The following is a 25013-nucleotide window of genomic DNA, read 5'->3' as shown; positions in this document are numbered from 1 at the left end:
GCCCCTCCGAGGGCACTGCTTGCATGCGGAACTAAACAGCGGGCGGTGCGTCACGGGGGGGGACATCTGTGTGTGTAGCACCGAGGCAGCATGGGGGACTGATTTAGCGGTGACACCGAGGCGGCATGGGGGAACCGCTGCGGTTGCACGCGGGGTAGGAACCTTAGTGCGGCGGAACGCGCGCGCGGCGGGCACGGGGCCGGGGGGGCGGGCGCGGGGGCGGGCCGGTCCCGGGAGGCGGCGGGGCCGGGCCGGGCCGGGAGGAGCCGGGAAGGGCCGGGAAGGGCCGGGACGGGCCGGGACAGTCCGAGCGGGACGGGACGGGCCGTGCGTGAGCGGCTCGGCGAGCCCCCGGCGCCCGCGGGCAGCGCCATGGCCGAGACGATCGTGAGTGCGGCCGGGGGAGGGGCGATGAGGCAGCAGATTCCTGCGGGGCCGGGACGGGGGCACCGGGACGGGCCCGGCGGTGCCTGCGCCGGGCAGCGCCCGCGGCGCCGCGGGACGGCCCCTCGTGGTTCTTCTCCCGCGGTTCGGGGCCGGGACACCCCCGGTGTCTCTGAGCCCCGGGCAGGGGCTCGGGGGGGAGGTGGAGAAGGAGCTGGTGGGGCCGGTGAAGGGCTCCCGGTCCCGTCCCAACGGGCTTCTGCCCGGGATGGAAGTTGAGAGAGTGAGAAGGGGTGACGGCGGGACACGGGCAGCTCTCCCCGTGTCCCCCTCCGTGTCCCCTCGTGTGCCCCGTGTCCCCTCCACACACACGCCGCCCCCTGCCCGTGTCCTCCTGTCCCCCCGGAGCGGTTGAACGGCCCCTTGAGAACAGCTCCAGCCCCTCCACGCCCCGGGACAGCGGGGTTTACCTTTGCCCCTTCCCTGCCTGCACCCGAAAGACTCCCCTGGCCTTCCCCCCCCCCCCAGAATCTGCCGGTTTTCCCGTTCCTGAGCTCTGGTTTCCCGGGAGCAGCCCAAGCCTCTCCCCATCTCCTGATTACCAGGGCTCAGCCATGACTAGTGCAGTGCCCAGTAACACCAGTTGGGCTGGTGCCTGCGTGAATAACCCCCCCTTGGGAGCTCTGATCCGCCCTCCTGAGGGTTTAATTCCAGCTCTGAGCTCAGAGAAGTGTTTTCCTTGGAGAAGCTCCTACTGGAGCACTGGGATGGTTCCACCCCTGTGCTTGCAGACACCACCCAGTGCTGTCCCCCTGGGTGTTCCCAGACCCTCTGGAAGATGGGAACGGGAGGGAGGAGCAGGGGAATGCGGGGCTGGGGGCTCAGGGTGGGCTCTGTCCCCCTCCCTGACCTGCTGTCCCCTCCCTCCCAGATCATCCGTGTGCAGTCGCCGGAGGGAGTGAAGAGAATCACGGCCACCAAGAGAGAGACAGTGGCAACGTTCCTCAAAAAGGTACCCAGGACCCCCTGTGCCTCCCCACGGGGTGGGGCAGGGCTCCCACTGCTTGTCCCATGGGATACCTGTGTTTGACCTCACTGCCAGCAGCACGGGACAGCATTCCAGGGGGAAACCCACACTTCTGTTGGGGTAACTCCTGCTGCAGCCTGGAGCCCTCAGACTGGGCTTTCTTTGTTCTCCTTGTGAGAGGGAAGGGAATGGGAGCAGCCCAAAACCTGCTCTCTGTGAGTCATTTGCTTTGTTTGAAGCGCAGACCCAACAGCATTCCCTGACAGCATTCCCACCTGGCCAGGAAAAATCCTACTGGATTCCAGGGCTGGCTCAGGGACACCTGCTGGAGCCTCTGAGCAGCCTCACCCGAGGTAAAAAAAGCTCTCAGGATCTCTGGAGCCTGTGCAGAACAAGCTGCTGCTTTCCAGGGCTCAGGTTACCCGAGGCAGTGTGGAACAATGGCTGGAAAACACTTCCTGCCAGGACAGAAGCACCTGGAATGGCCTGTTGGTCTGGGGAAGGTTCTGTCCTCTTGCTGAGCCAAACACAAGACCTGTGTGGGTTTATTTCCAGGGTTTGCTTGGAAGAGAAAAGGGGCAAATTTTGCCACCTGAGATCCGTGTTTTATCTTAATCCAGGTCTTTCCTACCTGTGCTGTGGATTTTAACCCTGGAATGTTCACCCAGGGAGTGGGGTTGGTGTTTAGGGGGACAGCTGGAATTAGAGAGGCATCAGATTGCTGCTTCCCTACAGGGAATTAACTTGGACCTGCTCCAGAGAAGCTCCAGAAGTGTGCAAGGAATAAGGGATGGGATAATCCTCCCTGTGTCTTGTACCACATCCAGGGAAAAGCCCCTAAAAAGTGACTCTGGCTGTGCTCAGGGTAGAATTGAGTCGGGAATCAACTCAAACCTGTTGTTAATGTGTTGTGGGATTTGTCTGCCCCAAAAATGGAATTCTGTGGCCCGAGGAGCGGGAGCTGATCCCCGTGAAAGGGTCCCATTCACAGGGATCACTCACTGCTGCAAATCACAGTGGAGCTGACAGGAAAAAAACCTGCTTTTCATGGCTTTGCTCATGTGACAGTTCTTTGTGTCTCATCACATTTGTCCTGGGGGCATTCCCTGTTCCCAAAGCCACAGGGATTATTTTTATTATTAAGAATAAAGGCCATTGACTTCAGAATTTGGGGCAAAACTTGTCAAGTAGAGGAACTCTGAACACCATTTTTGAACTGATGTTTTCAGGTGGCCAAATGTGTAAATTATTGTTGCTGGGAAGAGGTGTTGGACTGATCCCGAGTCAATCAGCCTTAAACTGAGCAGGGAAAACCAGCGTGGGGGCTGAGAGGTGGCTGCTGTGGGGGTGAATTCCACGGGAGAGAGGAGGAAAGTGGGGATAAACAGGCAGGACAGTGGGAAGAGGTTGAGTGAAGCACCTGGTTGGTGGGAGCGGAGCTGAGGGCAAAAGACCCACAGAGTTGAAGGTGTGGGTGAGGAATTCTGGTCCCAGGAGGATGGGAATGACTTGTTGATGTGGCTGGAGCGAGAAAACAGGGAGAACAGGGATAGTGGAGAAGTTTCTCCCTGCAGTCCTGCAGTGCTTGCCTGGATTTAGATCAAACTCTGCATTTGTGTTGTGTGAGGGAGAGACACATTCTGGGTGTTTAAATTCCTGTTTTAATCCATTGCTTTTGTTTCCAGCTGTTTCCTCCATGTCTCCCCATTACCCTGAGCTCAGAACTCTGCTGAATTCCTGCAGTAGGAGTTCCCTGGGACCAGCTCTGGCTCTGAGCCCCTTCCAGCCCTCAGGCACCTCACACCTTGTCCTTCTCCCCTGTCTTTCAGGTCGCCAAGGAATTTGGCTTCAGGAATAATGGCTTTTCCGTGTACACCAACAGGAACAGGACAGGGGAGATCACAGCAGCCCAGAACAAATCCCTCAACCTGCTCAAAATCAAGTGAGTCCCCATGGGAAGGTTTTTTTCCAGCGTGGGGGGCTCTGCTTGGAGGTTCCAAAATGGGCAGCAGTGGGAAAAATCACATCCCATGTGCAGCGTGTCCCTGGAATGTGCCAGCTGGGAAGGCTGTGACTTGATCCACACAGGATCCACACTACTCCTTTTCCCTCCTGGAGCTGTTGCCTCTCTCCATAGGTTCCCTTTGCCTTTTTCTCCATCTTTTCTCCTCGGTTGTGTCTCTTGATGGAAGGGTTTTGCGTTTATTGTGGCAAATGGCCAGAGCAGCAGGAAGAGGTGGCTGATGGAGCAGCTTCCAACTGCCACCTGAGCTAGTCTGATTATACTTTGGGACACATTCCATGCTCTTCCATGTTCCAGGAGGTTGGCTGCCTGTTGGGAAGCAGCTCCAGCTTCCTGAGTGCTGTTTCTTCACCTCTCCCACTACCTGTGTGCTGTCTCCCACCCCTGCAGGCACGGGGATATGCTGTTCCTGTACCCCCTGAGCCCAGCTGGCTCCTCCTCAGAGACCATGGACACCTCTGTCTCCCAAAATTCCCGGCCTGGGGCTGCCCCCCAGGTGGTGGAGGATGAGATCGACCAGTACCTGATCAAGCAGGATGGGAAGATTTACCGGAACCGAGACCAGCAGCTGTGAGTGGGGGGTGTTGTGTGTGTTCCTGCTGTATCCAGAGTTTGGAATGTCGTGTCTGAGCCCAGCAGCCAGGGAATGTCCCAAGCAGGAGCACTCTGAGCCCTCAGATCCAGCCACTTCTCATAAAGGGGAACACAGAAGCAAGGGGAACGAGTGGAAGTGTCCCATGACAGAGATGTGGAATTGAGACTTGGGTCTTTCCCTGCTTAGTTTTTTACTTCCTTTCCATCACGTGCCCTTCTGACCTTTGTGAAACCAGGGAGTCCCTTTTGCTCACAAAAATGCACCAAAGTCCCACTTTTCAAAGCTCCTCCGTGCAAGAGCCCTTGGGAAACAAAGCAGCTTCTACTTGTGTAAAAATAATACAACAATGGGTTAAACCCACCCAAAATCTACACTGGTGATGCTAAAACACCCCCTGGATGGGTGATGGGGTTTTATTGCTCAGTATTAACATCCCAGTTGGGTCCCACTTGTGGCCTTGGGACTGGAACCCCCTGGAAAGGGACTCCTGAAAGGGTTTGAGGGAAAATTTTAAAGGCAACCAGGAATTGTTGCTGAAACAGAATCATCTGCCCTTCCCTGTGGTGTTGTCCCCCATATGGTTTATTCTCAGTGCTGCAGCAGCAGGGAAATGTGTGGAAAATCCTCTCTGACCTTCCTAGGCTGACCATAAGTGATGAGATGTCACATTATTGAAGCAATAAAGGCAAAACCCACCACTCTGTGGTGAAAACATTGTCTTGAACTTGCCCACACTTTTCAAGGAATCAATGAAGTTGTTCCTAGCAGGGAGCCAAAGCCCAGGGGTGAGTATTTAGGATAAAAGGAGGTGTCTGGGCTTGTTCCTGGGTTTGGGAGGGTGGATCAATCTCAAGTGAAGGATGCTGAGTGCATTAGCAGCATTTAGGGCTCCTTTCTGTACATTATCTGCCACAAAATCTCCTTAAAATCAATCCTGCAACTGGATCCCATCCATTGTCTCCACACACCAATCTCCAGAGCCCTTCCTTTGGAAAGCAGCACTGACTTAGTGCTGGAGGGGATTTTATTGTTGGTTTAGGGTTTCTTTAAAACAATCACCATAGAAGGAGAGGTTTTCTCCTCTAACTCTACCCTGCGGGGTTTATCTGCCCAAAAAACACACACTTGGTTGTTCCAGCCCATCCTCCAGTGCCTGATAAAGGATGAATGTTTTGGGTGGCTTTTTGTTAAAACCTGCCCTGCCTTTTTGTTAAAACCTGGCCTGGAGATTCTTTGAATTTGAAGGGTCTGAATTCTTTGAACTTGAAGGGTTGTGAAACCTGACCTGATGTGGATTCAGGTGATTTTTGGGACAGCAGAGCCTCTTCCCAGGGACATAAGGAGGGTTTGATCTTGACCTGAGACTCTCAGGTTTAACTTCAACCTGGACAAGATAATTCAAGTCCAATTCATCAGGAACTGGAGTGACAGGACAAGGAGGGATGGGTTCAAAGCTGAAAGAGGGGAAATTTAGGTTAGATATTAGGAAAAAATTCGACCCTGTGAGGGTGGGCAGGCCCTGGCACAGGTTGCCCAGAGAAGCTGTGGCTGCCCCATCCCTGGAAGTGTCCAAGGCCAGGTTGGACAGGGCTTGGAGCAACCTGGGCTAGTGGAAGGTGCAGGAAGTGGAACTGGATGATCTTTGATACCTCTTCAAACCCAAACCATTTCATCATTCCATGACCCCTCTGTAGCATTCCCTGGGGGCTGGAGAATTGCTCAGAGCTCATGTAGCTCTTCTACACCAAAATTGCTCGAGAGCAACTCCTACAGTCTGATTTTTCTGTTATCAAAGAAGATTTAACCCCACTTCAGTTCCCATATTAAGTAAGATTTATTCCTCCTTCAGTTCCCATAATAAATGAGATTTAACCCCATTTTTCTCTCTCTCTGCCCAGGTGTCGTCACGGCCCCCTGGGTAAATGTGTTCACTGTGTCCCACTCGAGGTAAGAGCCCCAGGAGGGTGCTACAAACTCACACCAGTTTCTCCCAGTATGAACATTTTTCCTAGGAGGGGAACACTTTTCCAGGCTGGAATCCTGCTGTGCACTGCTGGCTCTGGGATCACTAAAGCTCCAGGCCTTTGTGGCCCCGGGTTTATCATGGTTAATGATGGTTTTCTGCAATGATGAGTTTAACAGAAAGTGCTTTAAAAAGTGCTCCATTTTTCCTCCCTCTTCGTTTTTTCCTGTATCTTCTTGTTTTATCCCTTCTCTCATGTCTCCCAGCACTTCCCAGTTGAACCACCTGGCACAGGTTGCCCAGAGAAGCTGTGGCTGCCCCGTCCCTGGAAGTGTCCTAGGCCAGGTTGGACGGGGCTTGGAGCAACCTGGGCTGGTGGAAGGTGTCCCTGCCCATGGCAGGGCGTGGGGCTGGATGATCTTTAAGGTCCTTTCCAACCCAAACCATTCCATGATTTCATGATTATTCAGCTTGAAGCAGCTTTAGCCTCCAAACGTGCTGGGCTGTGTAATTTATGGCACGAAGCAGCAGCCACCCCTCCAAAGGGGATCCTGGCCATTCCAGGATGGCTGTTCCCCACTGCTGGAAGTGCTCTGGAAGCCCTTGGCCGTGTTGGAGCAGCTGTGTCCTTGTTTGTTGTTAGATATCGAAAGGAAAAGGCTTTTTGCCTTTGAGGCTCGTTCTGATTTGTGGAGCCAATCTGTTACCAGAGCAGGAGGCGACCATAAAACTCGCCGTTGTGAAGCTGCACTGTTTGTATCCCAGTAGTAGCTGCCTTGAAAACGAGCCTGAATTTCCTTGATTGCTTCCACATTGGTGGGGTTGACTGTGGAACATCCATTTGCTCAGTGATCAGGGTGTTATCAGACAGGTGCCTGACCTGCCTTTGCTCTGTGTGGTGTTTTTGGCAGCCGTTCGATGAGGATTATTTGAACCATCTGGAGCCTCCTGTGAAGCACATGTCATTCCATGCCTACATCAGGAAGCTGACCGGAGGGGCAGACAAGTAAGAAAAGCTCTGGGTTTAAGGGAATCTGGTTGTAGCTTCTTTTTTTTTGTTTTAAACACAAATGAGAGTACAGACAGATCTCAGTGTGGGATACGAGGATTGAATGGCAAACTGAGGAGGAAACGTGTTGAAAAATAAAAGAAAAAAGGAAAAGGTGGGGGAAAAAAATAATCTGGCTTTTTATTTTAGGGGTTTTATTCTTTCTGGTTTTCCTTTTTTTTTTCTGTGGCAATGTAATTACTTCCAGGAAACACTCCTGATGGGGGGAGAAGGCCAGATGGAAGGAAGGAGGTTCCCTAGTTACACCAAGCTCCAAGCCTGGTTCTCAAATTCCACGGACATAAGTTACACAGAGGTGTATCTCCATGCTGTTCCTAAATACCACTGGGATTTTTTAAATCTCTCTGGAAGATGCAGCCCAAGTCCATGATACTTCCATTTGAAGGGAACTTCCCTTTCCAGGAAACCTCATGAACATGAAAGGAGCTCTGATTTGCCCGAGTGCTACAACCTGTTACTTCCCACGTGCTCCATAAATTACTGCTCCAAAAGCATTTGCTGTGGTAACAGCAGCCTTCTCTTCCCCCATTTCCCTTCTCTTCCCCCATTTCCCTTCTTTTCCCCCCTTTTCTCTTCCCCCCTCTCCCAGGGGGAAGTTTGTAGCCCTGGAGAACATCAGCTGTAAGATCAAGTCGGGCTGTGAGGGACACCCTCCCTGGCCAGAGGGGATCTGCACCAAGTGCCAGCCCAGCGCCATCACCCTCAACAGACAGGTGAGACTGAGCTCATGGCACCTCACAGGGGCCTTAGCTTCCCTTTTGGGAGAGGTGACTTCCAGAACAGCCAGCCTGGAGCACGAAGCCTCTAGGTGTCAGGGAAATCCTGCCCCACTTCTTCAGGCCTTGCAATAAAGGGTTCCAAAATGTCCTAGGTCAACAGTTCCCAGTGTGGAGGACTGAGCTGGCAGCACTAGTGATGAATCCTGCTGTTTTTCCTCAGGGGATCCCAAAGGCCACTCAGCTTCTTGTTTCCTCTTGAATTTCAGTGTCATTTTACCTGCAAAGGCTCTTGGGGTGAAGGTCCCAGTAGAGACCCCGAGGTGCCGGGGATGCTCAGCACATCCCACACTCCAGCCCGTGGTGGGACCTGCTGGGCAGGGAGCAGTGCTGAGGGGTGGGAGCTGAGCAGAGGGGAGAGGGAGGGAGCCCCCAGCTTCCCCCACGCCTGCTGTGGCAGGATCCCGCTCCAGAGGGGTGGTGTGAGTGAGCCCTGGGAAGGCACCGGAGCCAGCGGAGGACGGCCTGACGCTTGAACTTTGTCAAACAGAAATACAGGCATGTTGACAACATCATGTTTGAGAACCACACAATTGCAGATCGCTTCCTAGACTTCTGGAGGAAGACAGGGAACCAGCATCTGGGATATCTGTACGGCCGGTACACGGAGCACAAAGACATCCCGCTGGGCATCCGGGCAGAGGTGGCGGCCATCTATGAACCCCCCCAGGTGAGCCCCCGCTGCTCCCGGGGTCCCCTCGAGGTTGGGGGACACAGAAACACCTGCTGAGTGTGGGAGAACCTCACTCCTCGTTTCCAGCTGCAGCTCCACAAGGAAAACTGTCCCGAGGAAAAGATGATGGGATTTATGTCCTTAATGTCATCATCAGCTACTGCCACCAAAAGATTTTTAAACCCAGATTTGCTTTTTGTTGGTTCCCTGCCTTTTTTCATATTAATCTTATTTATATTATTTCTTATTATGTATTTATAATATATTATTATATTTATTTCATATAATCCTATGTTATATTATTTTTATATTATACTTTTATATTATAATTTATTAATATATTCTTTTTAATATCTATTTCTATTTATGTTATATGTTTTACATTCCTCTGTGTTCAAATTATTTAAATCCAGGGTGACTGTAAAAGTGGATTTCACTTTTCATCTTCCCTTGTTTCCTGGATTTCCAGGAAATTTTCCAAGAAATTCTGTGCTAGGAAAAAACAGTTGCAGCCCTTGCTGCAATTCCTTCCCAGCTCTCTGGGAAAATTTAAGCAGCTTAATTAGACAGAATGAAATCCAAATGATTTGAAGGCAGGAACGGTGGAGAGGCTGAGGCTGAGTTGGGCTGGAGTCCCCACTAGATGGGGCACGGCACCGCTTGGCTTCCCACGGTCTGAGCCCTCCTCCTGTGCTTCCTTCATCCTGGTGACTCCTGCAGCATGGCCAGAGTGAAATCCAACAGATTGCCAGTGGAAGAGGAACAAATGGATCCTCGGGAATGTGTGTGAGGGCAGAGTTGCAAGGGGAGGTCTCTGGGGTGACACCAGCTTCTGCTCCCATGCTCTGCCTCACTCCCCACAGTGGTTATCCTGGGGTTTTTTCCTGTTCTCTCTCACTAACGAGTGTCTCTCTGCTGCAGATTGGGACACAGAACAGCCTGGAGATCCTGGAGGATCCGAAAGCCGAGGTCGTGGATGAGATCGCGGCAAAGCTTGGCCTGAGGAAGGTCAGGATGTGCTGGATCTTGTGTGTCTGTGTGTGGCAGGGAAAGAAATCAGCAGACCAAGACCTTTTGGGTTACCTAAATCTCACTTAAGTGTCAGCAACTTTTTTAGGTATAAAATATACAGTTTTAGGTATAAAACCCCAAACCAGAGGGTTTTCCTGAGCACAAACCCCTCACGGGGCAGTGCAGCTGCAGTTGGAGTCACGAGGGACATCAGAGGCTGGAGCAAAGCAACAGAAACACCATTTTCCCTTTCTTTCCCCTCAGACAGGAGCCGCTCCTGGGAGCATCTCCCAGGCAAGTGCTAATTTGGCACAGATGGAACTGGAGTTGCTTCCGTGCTCCTTTTCCAGGAGCAGGGGCTCCTCTTGGATTTTATTGCCCTCCATGGGGTCTCTTGGTGCTGTAGGGAGTGAGTTGTGTGGTTTAAGGGTGCAGGTCCCCCTCAGTTCCATCCTGCCAGTCATCCCTTCGGGGTCCCCTGATTTCCTGACGTCCCTCAAACCTGCGCTGATATTTTCCGGTTTGGGAGCACCGTTGGTATGGTGGGAATGCCAGGAATGGGATGTACACAAACAAGATTTGACTTGCTAAAGAAAACTCGACTGGGAGAAGGCTCAGTGCAGACTGTAAACATCTGTGGGGAGGGCTTTGTTCTCCCAGATAAGATCTCACCCCTCGCCAGAGGCTGGAGCAAGACTTCTGTGTGTTTTATTTATTACCATGTTTTCCCTCCGCTTCTCCCATCAGATATTTTTAATCCACGGGATTTAACACGTCACTGAGTGCTGGCTGCAGGGTTTGGTCTGTCTGGGCTCTGCAGGGAGCTCTGCCTCAGGAGGGTTAATGCTGTGGGGGCTGGGATTGGCACAGGGGTGGAGAGGGTTCGTCCCGAGGTGTGTGTACACATGGCACACGTGTGTGGAAGGGATGCCCACTCCAGGGGTTACTGGTGTGTACATGCACACACCAGTGTGCAACCACAGAAAGCAGGAATGTGTTTTTTGGGTCGGGACAGACTCCAGTTTGGAATGAATCACGCTCCAGTATGAGCTTCCTCCTAACCAGAGCCTGTGAGGTTCAAACTGGGATCATGTGAGAGGTTCAAACTGGGACCGCGTGAGCTGCTCCAGGCACTCTGTAGGAATTGCTTTCTGCTGGGGGGTGGGAGGCACAGAGGCCTCTTGCAGCCTCCAGATCTTTCCATGAAAAATATTCCATAGTGAAACATAACACTGCAGGTGCCCTGGCCAGCCAGCTGGCATGCTGCTGCTCCTGGAAATGGGATTCCAAGAGCCCAGCACAGCTGGGAGAGCCATTCCCTGCAGGCAGCGTGCACAGGGCCGAGGGGAGCCAAGAACATCGTGTCCTGTGAGCTGAAAATGTATAAGCTCTTCTGGTTTCCTTCTTGTTTCTTTTTTTTTTTTCTTTTGTCCTTTTTTTCCTTAAAGCAACGTTCTCCATCACCCTTTGTAGGTCGGCTGGATATTCACTGACCTGGTCTCTGAGGACACACGGAAAGGCACCGTTCGGTACAGCAGGAACAAGGTGAGATCCAGGTGTGACCCAGCTAATTCCAGCTGCTGAGCCAGGGCAGGGCAGGGGTGCAGGTGACACTGGAATTCTTGTGAAATGGGGTTTTTTCAGGTGCTTCTGAAGGAAAGGGAGCTTGAACCCTTCCAACCGTTTGGGATTGAGCTGTTTGAAGAGCAGGGAGAGCTGCCTGCAGCCCTTCACCCCTCTGCTTTAATGAAATGATGCTCATGGAATCATGGAATGGTTTGGGTTGGAAAGGATTTTAAAGCACATCCAGTGCCAGTCCCTTGCCATGGGCAGGGACACCTTCCACTAGCCCAGGTTGCTCCAAGCCCCATCCAACCTGGCCTTGGACACTCCCAGGGATGGGAGTTTCTCTGGACAACCTGTGCCAGGGCCTCACCACCCTCACAGGGAAGGATTTCCTCCCATCTAACCCTGCCCTTTTTAGGATTAATAAAACTGTGGAGTGGAGGGAGTGGGGGTGTGAGGTGCAAACCCAGAGTGACTCAGAGGATGTTCCCATGGGCTGGGCTTTGTGACACATACGTGGCTCAAACTTCGACCTCCTCAGCTTCCTGTGGTTGTAAACCCAGTGATATCCATATTTGGAAAGTGAAACTTCAGTTTAAAAAAAAAAAAAAATGGTGTGTAAATGTGGGTGGGGACTCTCCGTGGGACAGTCCTGAGCCAGCTCAGGGCTGGGGAGCTGACAGGTCACATTCCTGTCCCGGGCTCTGCAGCAGCTTTCCACGAAAGCGTGTTTTCCTGGGGTGTTGGTAGTTTCCCTTGGCTGCAGCCCAGGGAAATAGGTCTGGGCTTCGTCAGGCTGTCCTTTCGCTGACTGGCACTGGTGCTCTCCCCTCAGGACACGTATTACCTGAGTGCAGAGGAGTGCATCACAGCTGGCAACTTCCAGAACCAGCAGCCCAACATCTGTCGCCTCTCCCCAGATGGGCACTTTGGATCCAAGTTTGTCACGGTTGTGGCTACAGGTATAAACTGGCCCCAGCTCTCTGGGTTACACCTGAGTTACCTCTTGTTAGTAGAAGAATATGCCAAAAATCACACGCCCTGATCCCCATCTGTCCTGTTTAACAAGGGTTTTACTCTATCAGCTAAAATACTTTTTCATTCTTTGTTCTATCCTCTCTGCAATTATTACTCATTATTTATTTACCTATTTTTTTTACTTTACAACTGTCTAAAGAAGCTCATATGAGACTCAGACTCACCTCTCTGATCCAGAAATCCCTCTCTGCCTGCAGCCAGGGCAATAACTGGGTCTCACTTCTCTGTTTCAAATCTTTAAGCTCCACGTTCTGTTGCCTGGAAGCAGCAGTGGAGAACCATAACAATCCAGATCCTTAAAGTTGTGGATTAATTCCTCCTTCAGGAAGTTCAGGAGGGACCTTTATCTCCCTTGTGTTGCTGTCAGGGAAACCCTGATGTGGGATTTGAAAACATACTTTTTTGGCTGAATAAAACAGAAGCGCCTGCAAAGTGCTTATGCTTAAAACCTCTGGATTTAGCCATTTTTGGGGAGTCTCCAGAGGCACTGTGGATGGGCTGGGCTGGGAGGGGGGACACTGGCATGTGGTAGGAGGGCTGGAGTGTTCCCAGTTCACTCTGCTCTTCTCCATGGGATGACACATGTCTTCATTTAAACCTTCCCTGGAGCAGAATCGCTGAGTTCTGGGTCTGTTTAACACAATGAAAAACCCTCATGACTTCCAAATAACATCCAGTGTGAAAAGTGAAAGTGGGATGGGATGTTGCCTGCCCTGAGCCCGGCTTTGTAAGGCTTCCCGGGGCCTTTTTTTCAGTGAAAAAGCTCTTTTTTAGTCAACAGGCCCATTCCTGTACATTCCAGACTGCTAAACACATCCATCTCTCATTAAAGATAGATCTGTATCTCTCTTTTTTTATATATATATTTATTTCAGGGTTTTTTTTTTTAAACAAGGTGTTTTACTGAGCAAACACACTTTGTTCAGGCCTTCCCCCCGTCCTGGTCTATGTTTAATTTCTAGGAGTGTTTGTTCTGGAGCAGTGAGTGATTGAGGTTACAGATCAAAGGGTAGAAAAGGAATATTTCCTCTTTGCTGTTCCAGCTAATTTCATTCTCCTCTGTTCAATCAGCCCAGCAGGTTTCTATTTAAACACTTGAGTCCTTCCTTTTGTGCCACAGAAATGTATTTGGATAGTTTGCCTCAACTTTGCCTTTAAATCCTCTCCATGGATTAATTCCTATCCCCTCCTGAATTCCTAGCTTTGGAAATAGTAATGTTTTCCTACCATCTGCCTCTATCCTCTCTTTCCAGTTGTATTCCAGTGACACATGACCTGATGTTGCTTACATTATCCAAAGGAAAGCGCCAAGCATGTGATCCCTCCGCGAGCCAGGCTCTTAATTCCCACTTTCCATGTCAGATTTCCACCAAAGCATCCAGGACAGGCTGAGAAAACACTGTTTAGGCCTGACATGACCAGGGGATCTGCAGCTCAGGGTTCCTTGGGAACGCTGTGCCTGGGTTTTGTTTGGAAAAGGAGGAGACACCTGCAGGGTAGTGGGAGGGTGATGCTGTCAGAGCCTCCAAAAGGGCAGCTTCTCCTCCTTGGAGCTCCTGGCAGAGCATTCCTGCTGTCCCCTGGGTCTGTGCTCTTGGGATAGCTCTGGAACTGTGTGTGACTGAAGAAATGTGGAGATTAGAGGGAATTCTTGCCTAAAGTTCTTCCTGTGCAGCAGCATCAGCAGCTTCATCTCAGTGTTTCTCATGGTTAGCAAGACCCTCGAGTCTAATTCATGGAGTCTTGGAATTAAGGCTTGAAAAGAGCTCCAAACTCATCGAGTCCAACTTTAATGCTGTGCTCGGAGTTACCCTGGGGAAATCACCCCTGTGCAGGATTTTCAGGAAGAATTTCTCCATGAAAAGGGTTGTGCCATGAAGTCCCCATCCCTGGAGGTGTTCAGGGAATGACTGGCCGTGGCACTCAGTGCTCTGGGCTGGGTGACAAGGTGGGAATCGGGCACAGTCAGACTCAATGGTCTTGGAGCTCTTTTCCATCCTCAGTGATCCTGGGATTTTTGACCACTCTCTCCTTTTCCAGGTGGTCCTGACAACCAGGTGCACTTCGAGGGGTACCAGGTGTCGAACCAGTGCATGGCCCTGGTGCGGGACGAGTGCCTCCTGCCCTGCCGGGACGCGCCGGAGCTGGGCTATGCCAAGGAGTCCAGCAGCGAGCAGTACGTGCCTGATGTGTTCTACAAGGTAAGGGTGAGGGCCTGGGCAGCACTGGGGTGTGCCCCTGGATCCACACTCTGGTCCTGAGGAGCAGCAGGGAACATGTGCACAACTGAAGCGGGTCCGAAATGCTCTCACTTCATAGGATCATGGAATGGTTTGGGTTGGAAGGGACATTAAAGCTCATCTTGTTCCACCCCCTGCCGTGGGCAGGGACACCTCCCACTATCCCAGGTTGCTCCAACCTGGCCTTGGACACTTCCAGGGATGGAGCAGCCACAACTTCTCTGGGCAACCTGTGCCATGGCCTCCCCACCCTCATAGCCAAGAATTCCTTCCCAATCTCCCACCTAAACCCGTCCTCTGGCAGTGGGAAGCCATTCCCCCTTGTCCTGTCACTCCAAAGTCCCTCTCCAGCTCTCCTGGAGCCCCTTTAGGGACTGGAAGGGGCTCTAAGGTCTCCCTGGAGCCTTCTCTTCTCCAGATGAACACCCCCAGCTCTCCCAGCCTGGCTCCAGAGCAGAGGGGCTCCAGCCCTCGGAGCATCTCCGTGACCTCCTCTGGACTCGCTCCAGCAGCTCCATGTCCTTCCCGTGTTGAGGACTCTGGAGCTGGAGGGGGGTCCCAGGACTATTTGGAGTGTCACTGCTGGTCCCTGCCTGCCGCCCTTTGGGTCTGTTGGTGATGGATGGAATGTTGTTATTCCCTTGGCACTTGTTTCTGGAGCCCCTCAGCCCCCCGTGTTCCTGCAGGGCCGAGTCAGGAGCTCGGGATCAGGCTCCCTGTGGATGCTGATAGTGCTGCTGCTCCAGCACGGGGCTGCTGGTGCCCCGTGAGCAGGGACAGAGGAATTAATTAATGGCACTGCTCGCCAGCTAATTAGCCATCCATCACCCATTAGTTATCTCCTCCTTGTCGTGCCTGCTCCTGCTGCCTGTGTTAAAGCTGTCCCTTAAGGAGCACAGGATAAGGAAAGCTGCCTTCGTTTGGGATGACTGGAATGAGTGGATTGTGCACCAGCAACAGGAATGGAGCTGGTCAGGCTGTTCCTGCGTGTCCTGAAACTGGGACTGGGAAGTGCTGATTTCCCTGAGAGACCCCATCGTCCACCCCTTAACACTGAAGTGCCAGCTTGGCTTGGCCCCACTTGGAAACAAGGAACACCTCTGGGATCAATCCAGTGCTGGAGAGGGAGGGTAGATGGAATCCCTGCCTCTCTTCCTTCTCGGAGCTGATAAACCAGGGCCAATTAAGATCCAGCAGCGCTGGGGTGTGCAAAGGTTGGCCCTGAACGTGAGGGAGATGAGATCATCTCCTGGCGTGCCCTGATCCCGCTCCGGAGGAGCCCGGGCTGTGCCACACTCGGGCGCATTGCAGGAGGTCCCACAGGTCTGTGTCCCACATGTGGGCCACCCGGGGTGCTGGGAGCAGCAGGAAGCTGGTGGGTGTTCCCAGCAGGGCTTCACTCCCCTCGTAATCTGAAGCAGGGAGATAAACAGAATGGGAACGGATGGCTCCAGCCTTCCGTGGAAATTTCCATGAACCACTGATTCACCAGATCAGGCTGCAGCTGATTTCGGGTTTTAGAACTTCTCTCCCCAGTTGCCCTTTTCACGGAGTGCTCAAGGATGGCTCTGCCGGGTGGGATTATCCCTCAGCCTTAAACGGGTTTGGCTCTAGGACCCCTTGATTTTTTCCTAATGTTCTTAAATCTATGTAAAGCTTAGTCACTCCTGGCTTGGGAAACCTTTGGGGTCCCATTAAATGGGCAAGGTTTGGGGTCAGACGACCTCATCTGTCTTGGGCTGGTGACAACAGCCCTGTCCAAGCCTGAGTAAACTCCAGGAGGAGGAAGAATCTGGCAGCACAGGATGGAATCTTTGGGGTCCAGTGCCCTGCTCCCTCTTTGTCCTGGTCTGTGATGGTTCCCCTCTGCCCACCCCCCAGCCAGTTTTGGGGAGAAAGCTGCACTGTGGAGTAGTTGTTTTCCCTTGACTGCGCAGCCATCACTGGTCCAGGGAAAAGTCCATGTATTGTATTCCCATACAATATCCATCTGAAAAGCCCTTTAGGATGAAAGGAGCTCTACAACTTAATTCTAATTGAACAAGGACCAGGAGGCCGATATTTGTGAGTGTGGATGTATTTATAGAACAGCCAGATGTGAGGCAGGATCCAGGGAACTTGGATCCACAGCAGGGCCAGTGGATTCACCTCCGGCTTCCAAATGGGAAAAGGTGCTGCTTTTCTTCCGTGGAAATGGGAAAGCTGATGGCACTGGCATTGTCCTGCAGTTTTCCTGAGCCTCCAGCTGTGTGGTTTCTGTATTTCTTTACCATTCTCTTTGCGTTGGCCCCTCGCCTGCTGCTCCGAGGAGCCACCCCCGTGGAATTGGCTTTGGACACGTGGCCGTTGCTCTCCTGGCCCGGGAATGCGAGAGCTCTGCCCCAGCGTGGGAGTTGAGGGTTTTGGGGACTGTGAGTACAAGTTACTATGCTCTGAAGTGCTTCCCCAGGTGAAGTTAGCCAGGAGGAAGGACACATTCCCCCCCCCAGCCTCCCAGGGTGCCTGGGAAGCATCTCAGTGCAGCGTTTCCAGCTGGAACGTTTCACGGCCGGCACGTGCTGCTTGGAGAGCTCAACACACGGAACTCGTGAAGGACTCCATGGTGTCAAGACACAGACACGGGTCCGGGTGAAGACTCTGTGAGTGAAGATGATGATGTTGCAACGGCCACTTCACCCAGTTTCTTAGCTGTATGAGGGCGAGCCCGTCTGAATGTTCCACACAAGTGTTTTCTGTCCTGTCTGCTGCCCTCGAGCAGCCTCCTCTGTCCATCTGGTTCTGGAAAACAGCTGGATTGATTTGGAGTTCCCTAAGAATGTACCTTGGGTTGATTATTCAGCACTGTGCCCCAGCTGGAGGGATCCCTCCCTGCCTGCACCCTGTTGTCCCTGCTGTCCCCTCCTCCCAGTCCTCTGGCCCAGGAATTCTGGCATTGCTGAACTGCTCCACCACTGGGGAAAGAGATTCCTGTGTTTTACAGACCCTTTAAAACCCTTGGATGATTGGATTTGGGGGCTGGCTGTCTTTGTCTCTTATCACTGGTATTTGTGGCAGCTCAAACATGACGATGTCATCGTCATCCTCGCAGTGAGTTGCATTTTACAGCTGCCTTAACATCCTACAGAGTTTCTTTGGGATGGTTTAATATTCCCCCAGAGTTTCTTTGGGATGGTTTAATATCCCCCCAGAGTTTCTTTGGGATGCTGTAAGACAAAAGCCCTTTACAAGTATTGTGCATGAGCCCTTTGCCCTCAAGTCCCACACGTGCTCTGAGCCCTGGCCTGGCACCAGTGACACGTGTCCCATTCCGCCCTGGGACAACCCCAAGCCAGGACCCTGCTTTTATTAGAGCCCAACGGGACCTCTGAGCCAGGCTGTCCTTCCATGGCACTGGAAATCCTCTTCCCAGGGAGAGCCAGACTGCAGGGAGTGTTCACTAATGGGGAAGGACTTCCCTGGCTGCCCTCCCACCACGAGCCGCCTTAGCCTTAAATGTCCTGGCTGCTCCGGGGAGGAGGATGCTGGATTAGCTCACCAGGAGTCTCTTGGGAAGGGTTTCAACTCTCCCTGACCTGTCACTTGCTCTTGGAGAAGTCGCTTTGTGGCTCAGCCGCGCTCTCCGTGCGAGGGGCAGGATCGCCCGGCAAAGTGCTGGGAAGTGGCAGAGGGAAGAGCAAGGCTGGGATTTATTCCCACACGGGAAGGACAGGCAGCTGCTGAGCTCCACGGTGCCTTCAGCGAGGGAGCAGGTCGGGAATGGCGGCGTGGGATGTGGGATGCTCACAGCCTGGGATGCTGACGGCGTGGGATGCTCACGGCTGTCGAGCCCTGGGACACGGATCCGGAGCCTCCCTCCTGGCTGACACCCGCCCAGGCTCCTCACTTGGCTGCTCCCCTCACCTTCTGTGGATAATCCCGAGACCACCCAGAAGCCTTTCTATCCCACCAAGGTGTGTGACACCAGCTGTGCTCCCACCCTTTTCCCTGTTCTTCCCCATCCCTGTGCAGCTTCTGCCTCCAAACAGTGGTTTGGAAGGCTCTAATCCTAGCCCTGATGCAATCTCCACCAGAATAACTTATTGTCCAGACCTTGCTGATGGATTTTTGTCCAGGAGCCAAATAGCTGTGGCTCCATTAACTCCTTCCTTGGCTCCCTTTGGAACGAGTGCCACTGGGCTTTGGGGGGCTCAGGCTGCAGCAATAATAGGGCACTGGTGGGGTCCTGGTGAGGCCAAGTTCAGGGTAAGGATCTTTCTCCCACCTTGATGTTCATTAAGGCCTTTAAAACATAGTTAAAGGATCCATGGGGGTGGGAGAGGAATGTCAGTGTTCGGGGGGGGCTGTTCTGTCAGGACTGGGACACGTCCTCGGCTCAGGGGGAGCGAGGTCCCAGTCTGTGGATGTCTTGGAGGCCTCAGCAGCATGCCATGAAAAAGCAGGCATTTAACATGGAAATCCCCAGAGGGGGAGATTAAAGCCAACAGGTGCTGGAAAAATGTTTCTGCATATTAGAACTTAATTAGATTGGAAAATGAATTCCAGATGGGCTAATTATGCGTGAGTTGTTGCAGGTCCCTTCTTGCAGGGGCAGGATTGTGTTTGGGAAGCTGATTGGATCTGATTCCTGCCTCTTGTGGTATCACTGAGATCTAGGAGCAGGTTGGCTCTGGGGTCCTGTGATCTCCCAAAAAAAGGCTCCACAGCTCCTCCTGCTCCTGTCAGAGCAAGAGAGATCTGAGGCCAGGAGCTCCCAACAACCTGTCATGTGTGAGGAGCAAAGATCCTTATCAGAACTGCTTTTCAAAGGAGCTTCAAAGACTGAAAGGGAGATTTTTTTTTTTACAGAGGGAACAGTTCCTGGGGACAGGAGGTGCTTGGGGAGGGGGTCGGGAAGCGGGGCTGTGCCTGGAGGGGAGCAGCGTGCTGGAGCCTGCTGGGGCGAGGTCTGACTGGGAGTACTGGGAGAGCGGGATGGTGCTGGCTGCTGCTCCGCATAGTTGTGCTGTGTAAACACCAGGGAGAGTGGGGGAGTGGTGTTCTCCGGGAGAAAACGGCTGGGGGAAAGGGGAGGGAGAAAGGAGGGAGTCAGCAGCTTGTCCCTGCATGGTGCTCCCTGGCTCAGCCCAAGGAGTGCTGCTCCCATCCCACGGGAGATCCGCTGGAGGAATGGGACTCACAACCTCCTGGGATGACACCTCTGGTCTGGCTTCAGCCACTGAGTCCATGGAAACTCCAATACAGAGTCCCTGACTGGGAATTATGGGCATATGATTTATGTGGGGCTCAATGAATGATTTATACCACGTTAAGCGATGATTTAGGTAGAAAACACAACCCCCTCGTACGGAATCTTTAATGAAAAGTGTCAGTTCTCTGGGATTTATTTCCGAAGCGCCGTTTGAACTCGGCGTGTTTGACATCAATCACGTCTAATTGTCAGGTTATGATTAATGAACATATGCTGGCCGTTTGTCTCCCTAATTAAACTTTATGTTCCCTTCGTCTGGCAAAGCAAAACAAGTTTACGCCGTGGGATGTGCTTGGTTCTAAGGGTCTGGGCATGAGAAGGTGCCTGGATTCCCAATTCCCAGGTGAAGAGTTGGATGAGGGACTCCTGGATTTGCAGAAAGGCAGGTTTGCCTCAGCTAAGGAGACAGATGTGGCCTGTCCCTCCTTTTTTAGACAGAAGAGCTGCTTAAATGGCATTTAGAATCGTGGAATTATAGGATATCTGGAGTTGGAAGGGCCCATAAGGATCATCAAGTCCAACAACCCCAAGAATCACACCTTGATTTACACTCCTTAGATAATTCCAGGTCCATATCCAGTGGGAGACAAGCCCAAGGTGGTTTGTGACCACACACTCCCTTGGCTCACGAGGAAACAGTGATCCCGTTTCCTGATTCCAGAGATCCTGGAATTACAGAGATCTCCAGCCCCAGAGAGCTGCAGGGAATTGGGCAGCCCTGCACCACCCAGCTGGGTTCTTTTCCACCCTCAGTGATCTGCCAGAGCTCAGGATCCTGGGTGGGCATTTCCAGGGCACGATCCCTTGGGCTTCACACCACTTCCATGCTCAGGAATAATCCGACTCTTCCTCTTTCAGGACATAGACAAGTTTGGGAACGAGATCACCCAGCTGGCTCGCCCGCTGCCGGTCGAGTACCTCATCATAGACGTGAGTATTCCATAGTGTTTGCTTCCCACGGGAGATGGTCAGGGCACAGCAAACCCTTCACCCATCTCTAAAATTCCCACTGGAGGTGGTTCCTGAGACACGCCATCCTCCTCTTTCCACTGCTGCCAGGCATTCCCAGCAGGGAGGTGGCTGCCCTGCTCCGAGGGGCCGGTGTGGTGCCAGGGAACACTCTTGCTTCCCAGGAAGGCACTGCCTGGTGCTTCCCAGGAAGGCACTGCCTGGTGCCTTATCACGGCTCCGCCCTGGCACGGAGCCACACGGCCGGGGAGCAGCTGCCCATGGATCCGTGTGCTGGGCACTGCCTAAGGAAGGAACTCCAGCTGCCTGTCTTAGAGCAGCAATTAGGGATCCGTCTCCTTCAAGTGACTCAGCAGGTTGACCAGAAATGCCTTTTCTTGGAAGGGGGAATTCACTCTCTGGCACAGTTTGGCCAGAGCAGAGCTGCTGCCAGGCACGGCACGGCTCAGCCCTGGGGCTGGGAAGCAAACTTAACGGCATGGAAGGCAGGAAAGCAAATAATTGGGATGACAGATGATATTGCTGGAGCTGGAGGTGGTGCCAACAACGATTAAATCCACCCGGAGCAACTGCTCTGCTCCAGCTGCCCCTGGCACAGGCAGTGACGGAGCGCAGGGATTCCTGCAGTAGTGAAGGCACCTGCTCCTGGGATACCTGGGCTGTCACTGGGATGAAAACAGAGGGATAGAATGTGTATTAGGATGCCCCCAGGATCCCCCCCTAGCACAGCTGTGCCAGGATCGCTGTATCCCGGTAACCTGTGCAGAGAGGGATGGTCTCCATGGCATCTGTCAGGACCAAGCTCCATCTATGTCCCTCCAGCTTCCTTAGAAACAAGGCTGCTTGGGAGCCAAGGGGATGATGGGATATCACTTTAAATTGAATTAAAAGCCATCAGATCCCTGCAGGATCCCTCACTGTTTGGCTGAGCTGGGATCATAGCCATGGCTGCTCTTGGCTATCCCAAGCCTTGCTTCCCATATCCCACTGGCCTCTGATCATCATTCCTTGGATTTTTTTTTTCTTTAGATTACTACAACTTTCCCCAAGGATCCAGTCTACACTTTTTCTATTTCTCAAAATCCATTCCCCATCGAGAACCGTGATGTGCTGGGAGAAACTCAGGTGAGGATTGATTCCTGATGGAGCCACTTCCGTAGGGATTGGCGCTGCTTCCCTTGTGCTCACTGACAGCTGCAGAGGGACAGCTGTGCCCTCAAGTCACCCCTTCCCAGTGCAGCTGCCAAACTCCCTCCTGCACAGAGCAGTGTCTGCATGCCAATGCTGATTGCCAGCCGTGTTCCCGACGGCTCCATGACGGGATCAGGGCTCCCTGTGCCCCCCAGGCAGCACCAGAGGGGCCGAGGGGCTCCAGCCCCACAGAGACACCATGAACCTGCTTCTCCCCACAGACAGGAGAGGGTCTGGGGTCTGTTCTGCTCCCAGAGCACTGCCTTCTCTTCCTGGTTGGAATTTTAAAGCACAGGGCACTGTTCCTGCAAGAGGCCAGGGCAGAGGATGGGGAGGAAAGGGCTGCTCCATCCCCCTCTGCCCCTTTTCCATAGGGACAGGGCTGGAGTTTCCTGGCCCCACTGAGCACTTCTTGGCTCTGTATGCACTGGAGTTGGTCAGGAAAAGCTGGTGTGGGTGCAGAGATCCTTTTCCCTGGAAGTTGTGAGCTGGAATTCAATCAGCCAGCCTGGGATCTGATTTTGGGATCATCCCTGCACATTGCAGCCAATGCCCAGAGGCGCCAGAAATGTCTGGTAGCGCATCAAAATAGGAAGTGACTTCTCTTCATTACTGTCCCCTCTCTCCAGGACTTCCACAGCTTGGCCACGTACCTGTCCCAAAACACATCCTCCATTTTCCTAGACATCATTTCTGATTTCCATCTGCTCCTCTTCCTGGTCACAAATGAGGTCATGCCTCTGCGGGTACGTAGTGGGGTGGGGAGAGTCCTGTCCCTATCCATCCTCCCCATCCCAGGTCCCTCAGGTGGGTGGGGGTGACCATTCCTGCCATCCTGTGTCCCTGGGCGGGTCCCATTGCTGTCTTTTCCCGACTGAGCTGTTGGGAGAAGGTTAAAAAAGTTTTAAAACCCTTTTAAAACCCCCGAGCTGTTGGGAGCACTGAGGGGGGGGTGTTTGTCCACATGATTCCAGAGCCAACTTGGCTGCGGCTCCCAGAGCTGGAAACGTTTTAAAAATTATCTCAGAATGAGGAATTCTGTGGGAACGAGAGCAGAGCCCCCAGACCTTGGTGGGGCCAGGAGTGTCCTGGCAGTGCAGCTCTGCTGCCCTTGGCCGGGCACTGCGGGCCTGGCGGCTGCCCCGGCACCGCCGGAGCTTCCCGGTGGGATCCAGCTGGGCTGTGTTGGCCGGAGGCTGCGCATGTGTGAGGCAGCCAGGATGACCCTGGGCAGCTGGAGATCAGGATGGGGATGGGGATGGGGGCTGGAGTGCTCCAGCGTGGAGGATTTGCCCCTCTGGAAGTCAGGATTGCTGTGCAGCACTGGCACACTATCCCAAAGCAGTAGGTCATACATCCTGGAAGCAGAGGAACGGAATCTTCTGGGATGTGGGGTCTGTGTGACTGTTGAGGGGAGCAGAGGGATAAACTGGGACACTCCAAGGATCTCGGGAAAGGGGAAACAGCTCAGGCTCAGGGTCCTGCCTTGCCGTGCTAGGGGAGGAGGGCACATCCCTGGTCACAGCTTCCAGTGGGACACTGGAGGGGTCACAGTGCTCATTTCCCTCCTGTGGCTTCCAGGACAGCATCAGCTTGTTGCTGGAAGCCGTGAGGACCAAAAATGAGGAGCTTGCACAGACCTGGAAAAAATCTGAGCAGTGGGCGACCATCGAGCAGCTCTGCAGTAAGAGGGGGGTCCCTGGGGTGGGGGGTCCCTTGTCCCTTGGCAGAGCTGGCTGGGGGCTGTGTGTGGTGCTGTTCCCAAGCCCCTAAAGAGGCTGCTGGAGGCTCCAGGGGGAGGAAACCTGTTGCTAGGTCATGGAATCGTGGAATGGTTTGGGTGGGAAGGAACCTTAAAGCTCATCTCATCCCACCCCCTGCCATGGGCAGAGACACCTTCCCCTAGACCAAATTGCTCCAGGACCCCTGGAACACTCCCAGGGTTGGGACCGGAGGGGCTGCGGGGTGGGCTGTGCAGGGATCGCAGCGCTCCCTCCGGGCTCTCTCCGCAGGCACGGTGGGTGTCCCGCTCTCGGGAATGCAGGAATACGGCGCCATGGGGGGCTCGTCGCACGCCGTGGCCGCAGCCATGTGGCCCTGCCAGCACTGCACCTTCATGAATCAGCCGGGCACGGACCACTGCGAGATGTGCAGCCTGCCCCGTTCCTAGCCCCGCTCCCGCCCCGAGCCTCCCCGGAGCAGCCGGCGCGGCGCTTGTCCCTCCCCTTCCTCCCTTCAGCTTCCAGCTCCGGCTGCGGAGCCGGGCACGGGGTGGCTCCAGCCCCCCAGTTACTCCTCGCTCCCTTTCGGGGGCCATCCCGGAGCCGCTTGGTGCTCCCAGCCCGGAGAACTGACGCTTCCCCTCAGCCCGTGCCCCGGGCTGCCCCCCCATCCCCACTGCTGCCAGCCTGCCAGGGGGACCCAGGGGGCTCAGGCGGTGTCCGTGCCCACTTCCCTCCTGAGGAGATGGGGAGGCTTTGGCATCTCCCTGCCTGCAGCTTTGCTCCCGTTCCCTGCCCGTGTGGGTGCCCGGATCCCAACAGCTCCGGCACCGACTGGCCCCGGCGGGGTGGGCAGGTGGCTTTGATGTTCCCGGAGCAGGACGGGACACCGGGACACCGGGCACAGGGTGGGCTCTCAGCTTGGCACCCTGTGGGGACTGCAGGAGGGGTGTCCCCACCGGGTGCTGTGTCACCCCACAGAGCCTGAGTGGGCTCCCGAGGAAGGGGTCACAGGACAGCCACGTAACCTGGGCACCCACCTCACCTCTGGTGTGTCCTGGGAGCTGGTGCCTTCCTTCCCCCATGCCCTCGTCCCTCCGGAGCGTGTCCTGGCCGGAGCTGGGACTTGGGGCTCTTGCCCCCACCCTCCCTTTAGCCCCTGGCTGGAGCTGCCCCGGGCGGAGGTGGATGATGGAGGTGCCTGTCCTGGAGCCTCCCTGTCCTGTCTCTGCAGCTCTGGTTCAGTCCCAGGGGCACTGGGATTGTGTCCCATCATGGGAGGGGGGCTGATGGCCCCATCCTGCTCCAGGACAGGGTGTCCTGGTGTCCAGCAGGGCAGGGACCCTCTGGGCCCCCCGCCCCTCACTGGGGCTCTCCGAAGGCTTCATCCCAAGGCCCGGCTCTGGGCTGCGGTTGCTTTTCCCTGGGTGTGCTGGGGTTTGGGGGTGCAGTGCTGGGGGGTGCCCGGGCAGGGGGGCTGCGAGTAACATGGAATAAAAGCACCTCAAACCAGAGCCTC

General features: G+C 53.9%; 1 protein-coding gene across 1 annotated transcript; it reads left to right on the top strand.

Annotated features, from left to right (window-relative positions):
• Positions 1–226: 226 nt before the first annotated feature.
• On the top strand, positions 227–25008 carry NPLOC4 (NPL4 homolog, ubiquitin recognition factor). The gene is made up of 17 exons (XM_051797364.1): positions 227–387; positions 1316–1396; positions 3241–3353; positions 3825–4004; positions 5928–5976; positions 6904–6998; positions 7651–7774; positions 8328–8507; positions 9432–9518; positions 10995–11066; positions 11923–12049; positions 14166–14326; positions 20472–20543; positions 21612–21707; positions 22403–22519; positions 23355–23457; positions 23786–25008. The coding sequence occupies exons 1-17, from the start codon at positions 373–375 to the stop codon at positions 23941–23943; spliced, it is 1830 nt and encodes a 609-aa protein (XP_051653324.1). The 5' UTR covers positions 227–372; the 3' UTR covers positions 23944–25008.
• The last annotated feature ends 5 nt before the right edge of the window (positions 25009–25013 follow it).

Source organism: Manacus candei, unplaced genomic scaffold, assembly GCF_025592945.1.
Source record: "Manacus candei isolate 608988 ecotype Guabito, Panama unplaced genomic scaffold, ASM2559294v1 h1tg000047l, whole genome shotgun sequence".
In the NCBI taxonomy this organism is placed as follows: domain Eukaryota; kingdom Metazoa; phylum Chordata; class Aves; order Passeriformes; family Pipridae; genus Manacus; species Manacus candei.
The sequence above is the reverse complement of the archived record's forward strand: the minus strand, read 5'-3'. Positions and strand labels throughout refer to the sequence as shown.

Coding starts and splice junctions, on each gene's coding strand:
- NPLOC4 (XM_051797364.1), top strand. Junction 11,067..11,922: donor TTCGGTACAGCAGGAACAAG/GTGAGATCCAGG, acceptor CTCTCCCCTCAG/GACACGTATTACCTGAGTGC. Junction 22,520..23,354: donor ATGAGGTCATGCCTCTGCGG/GTACGTAGTGGG, acceptor TGTGGCTTCCAG/GACAGCATCAGCTTGTTGCT.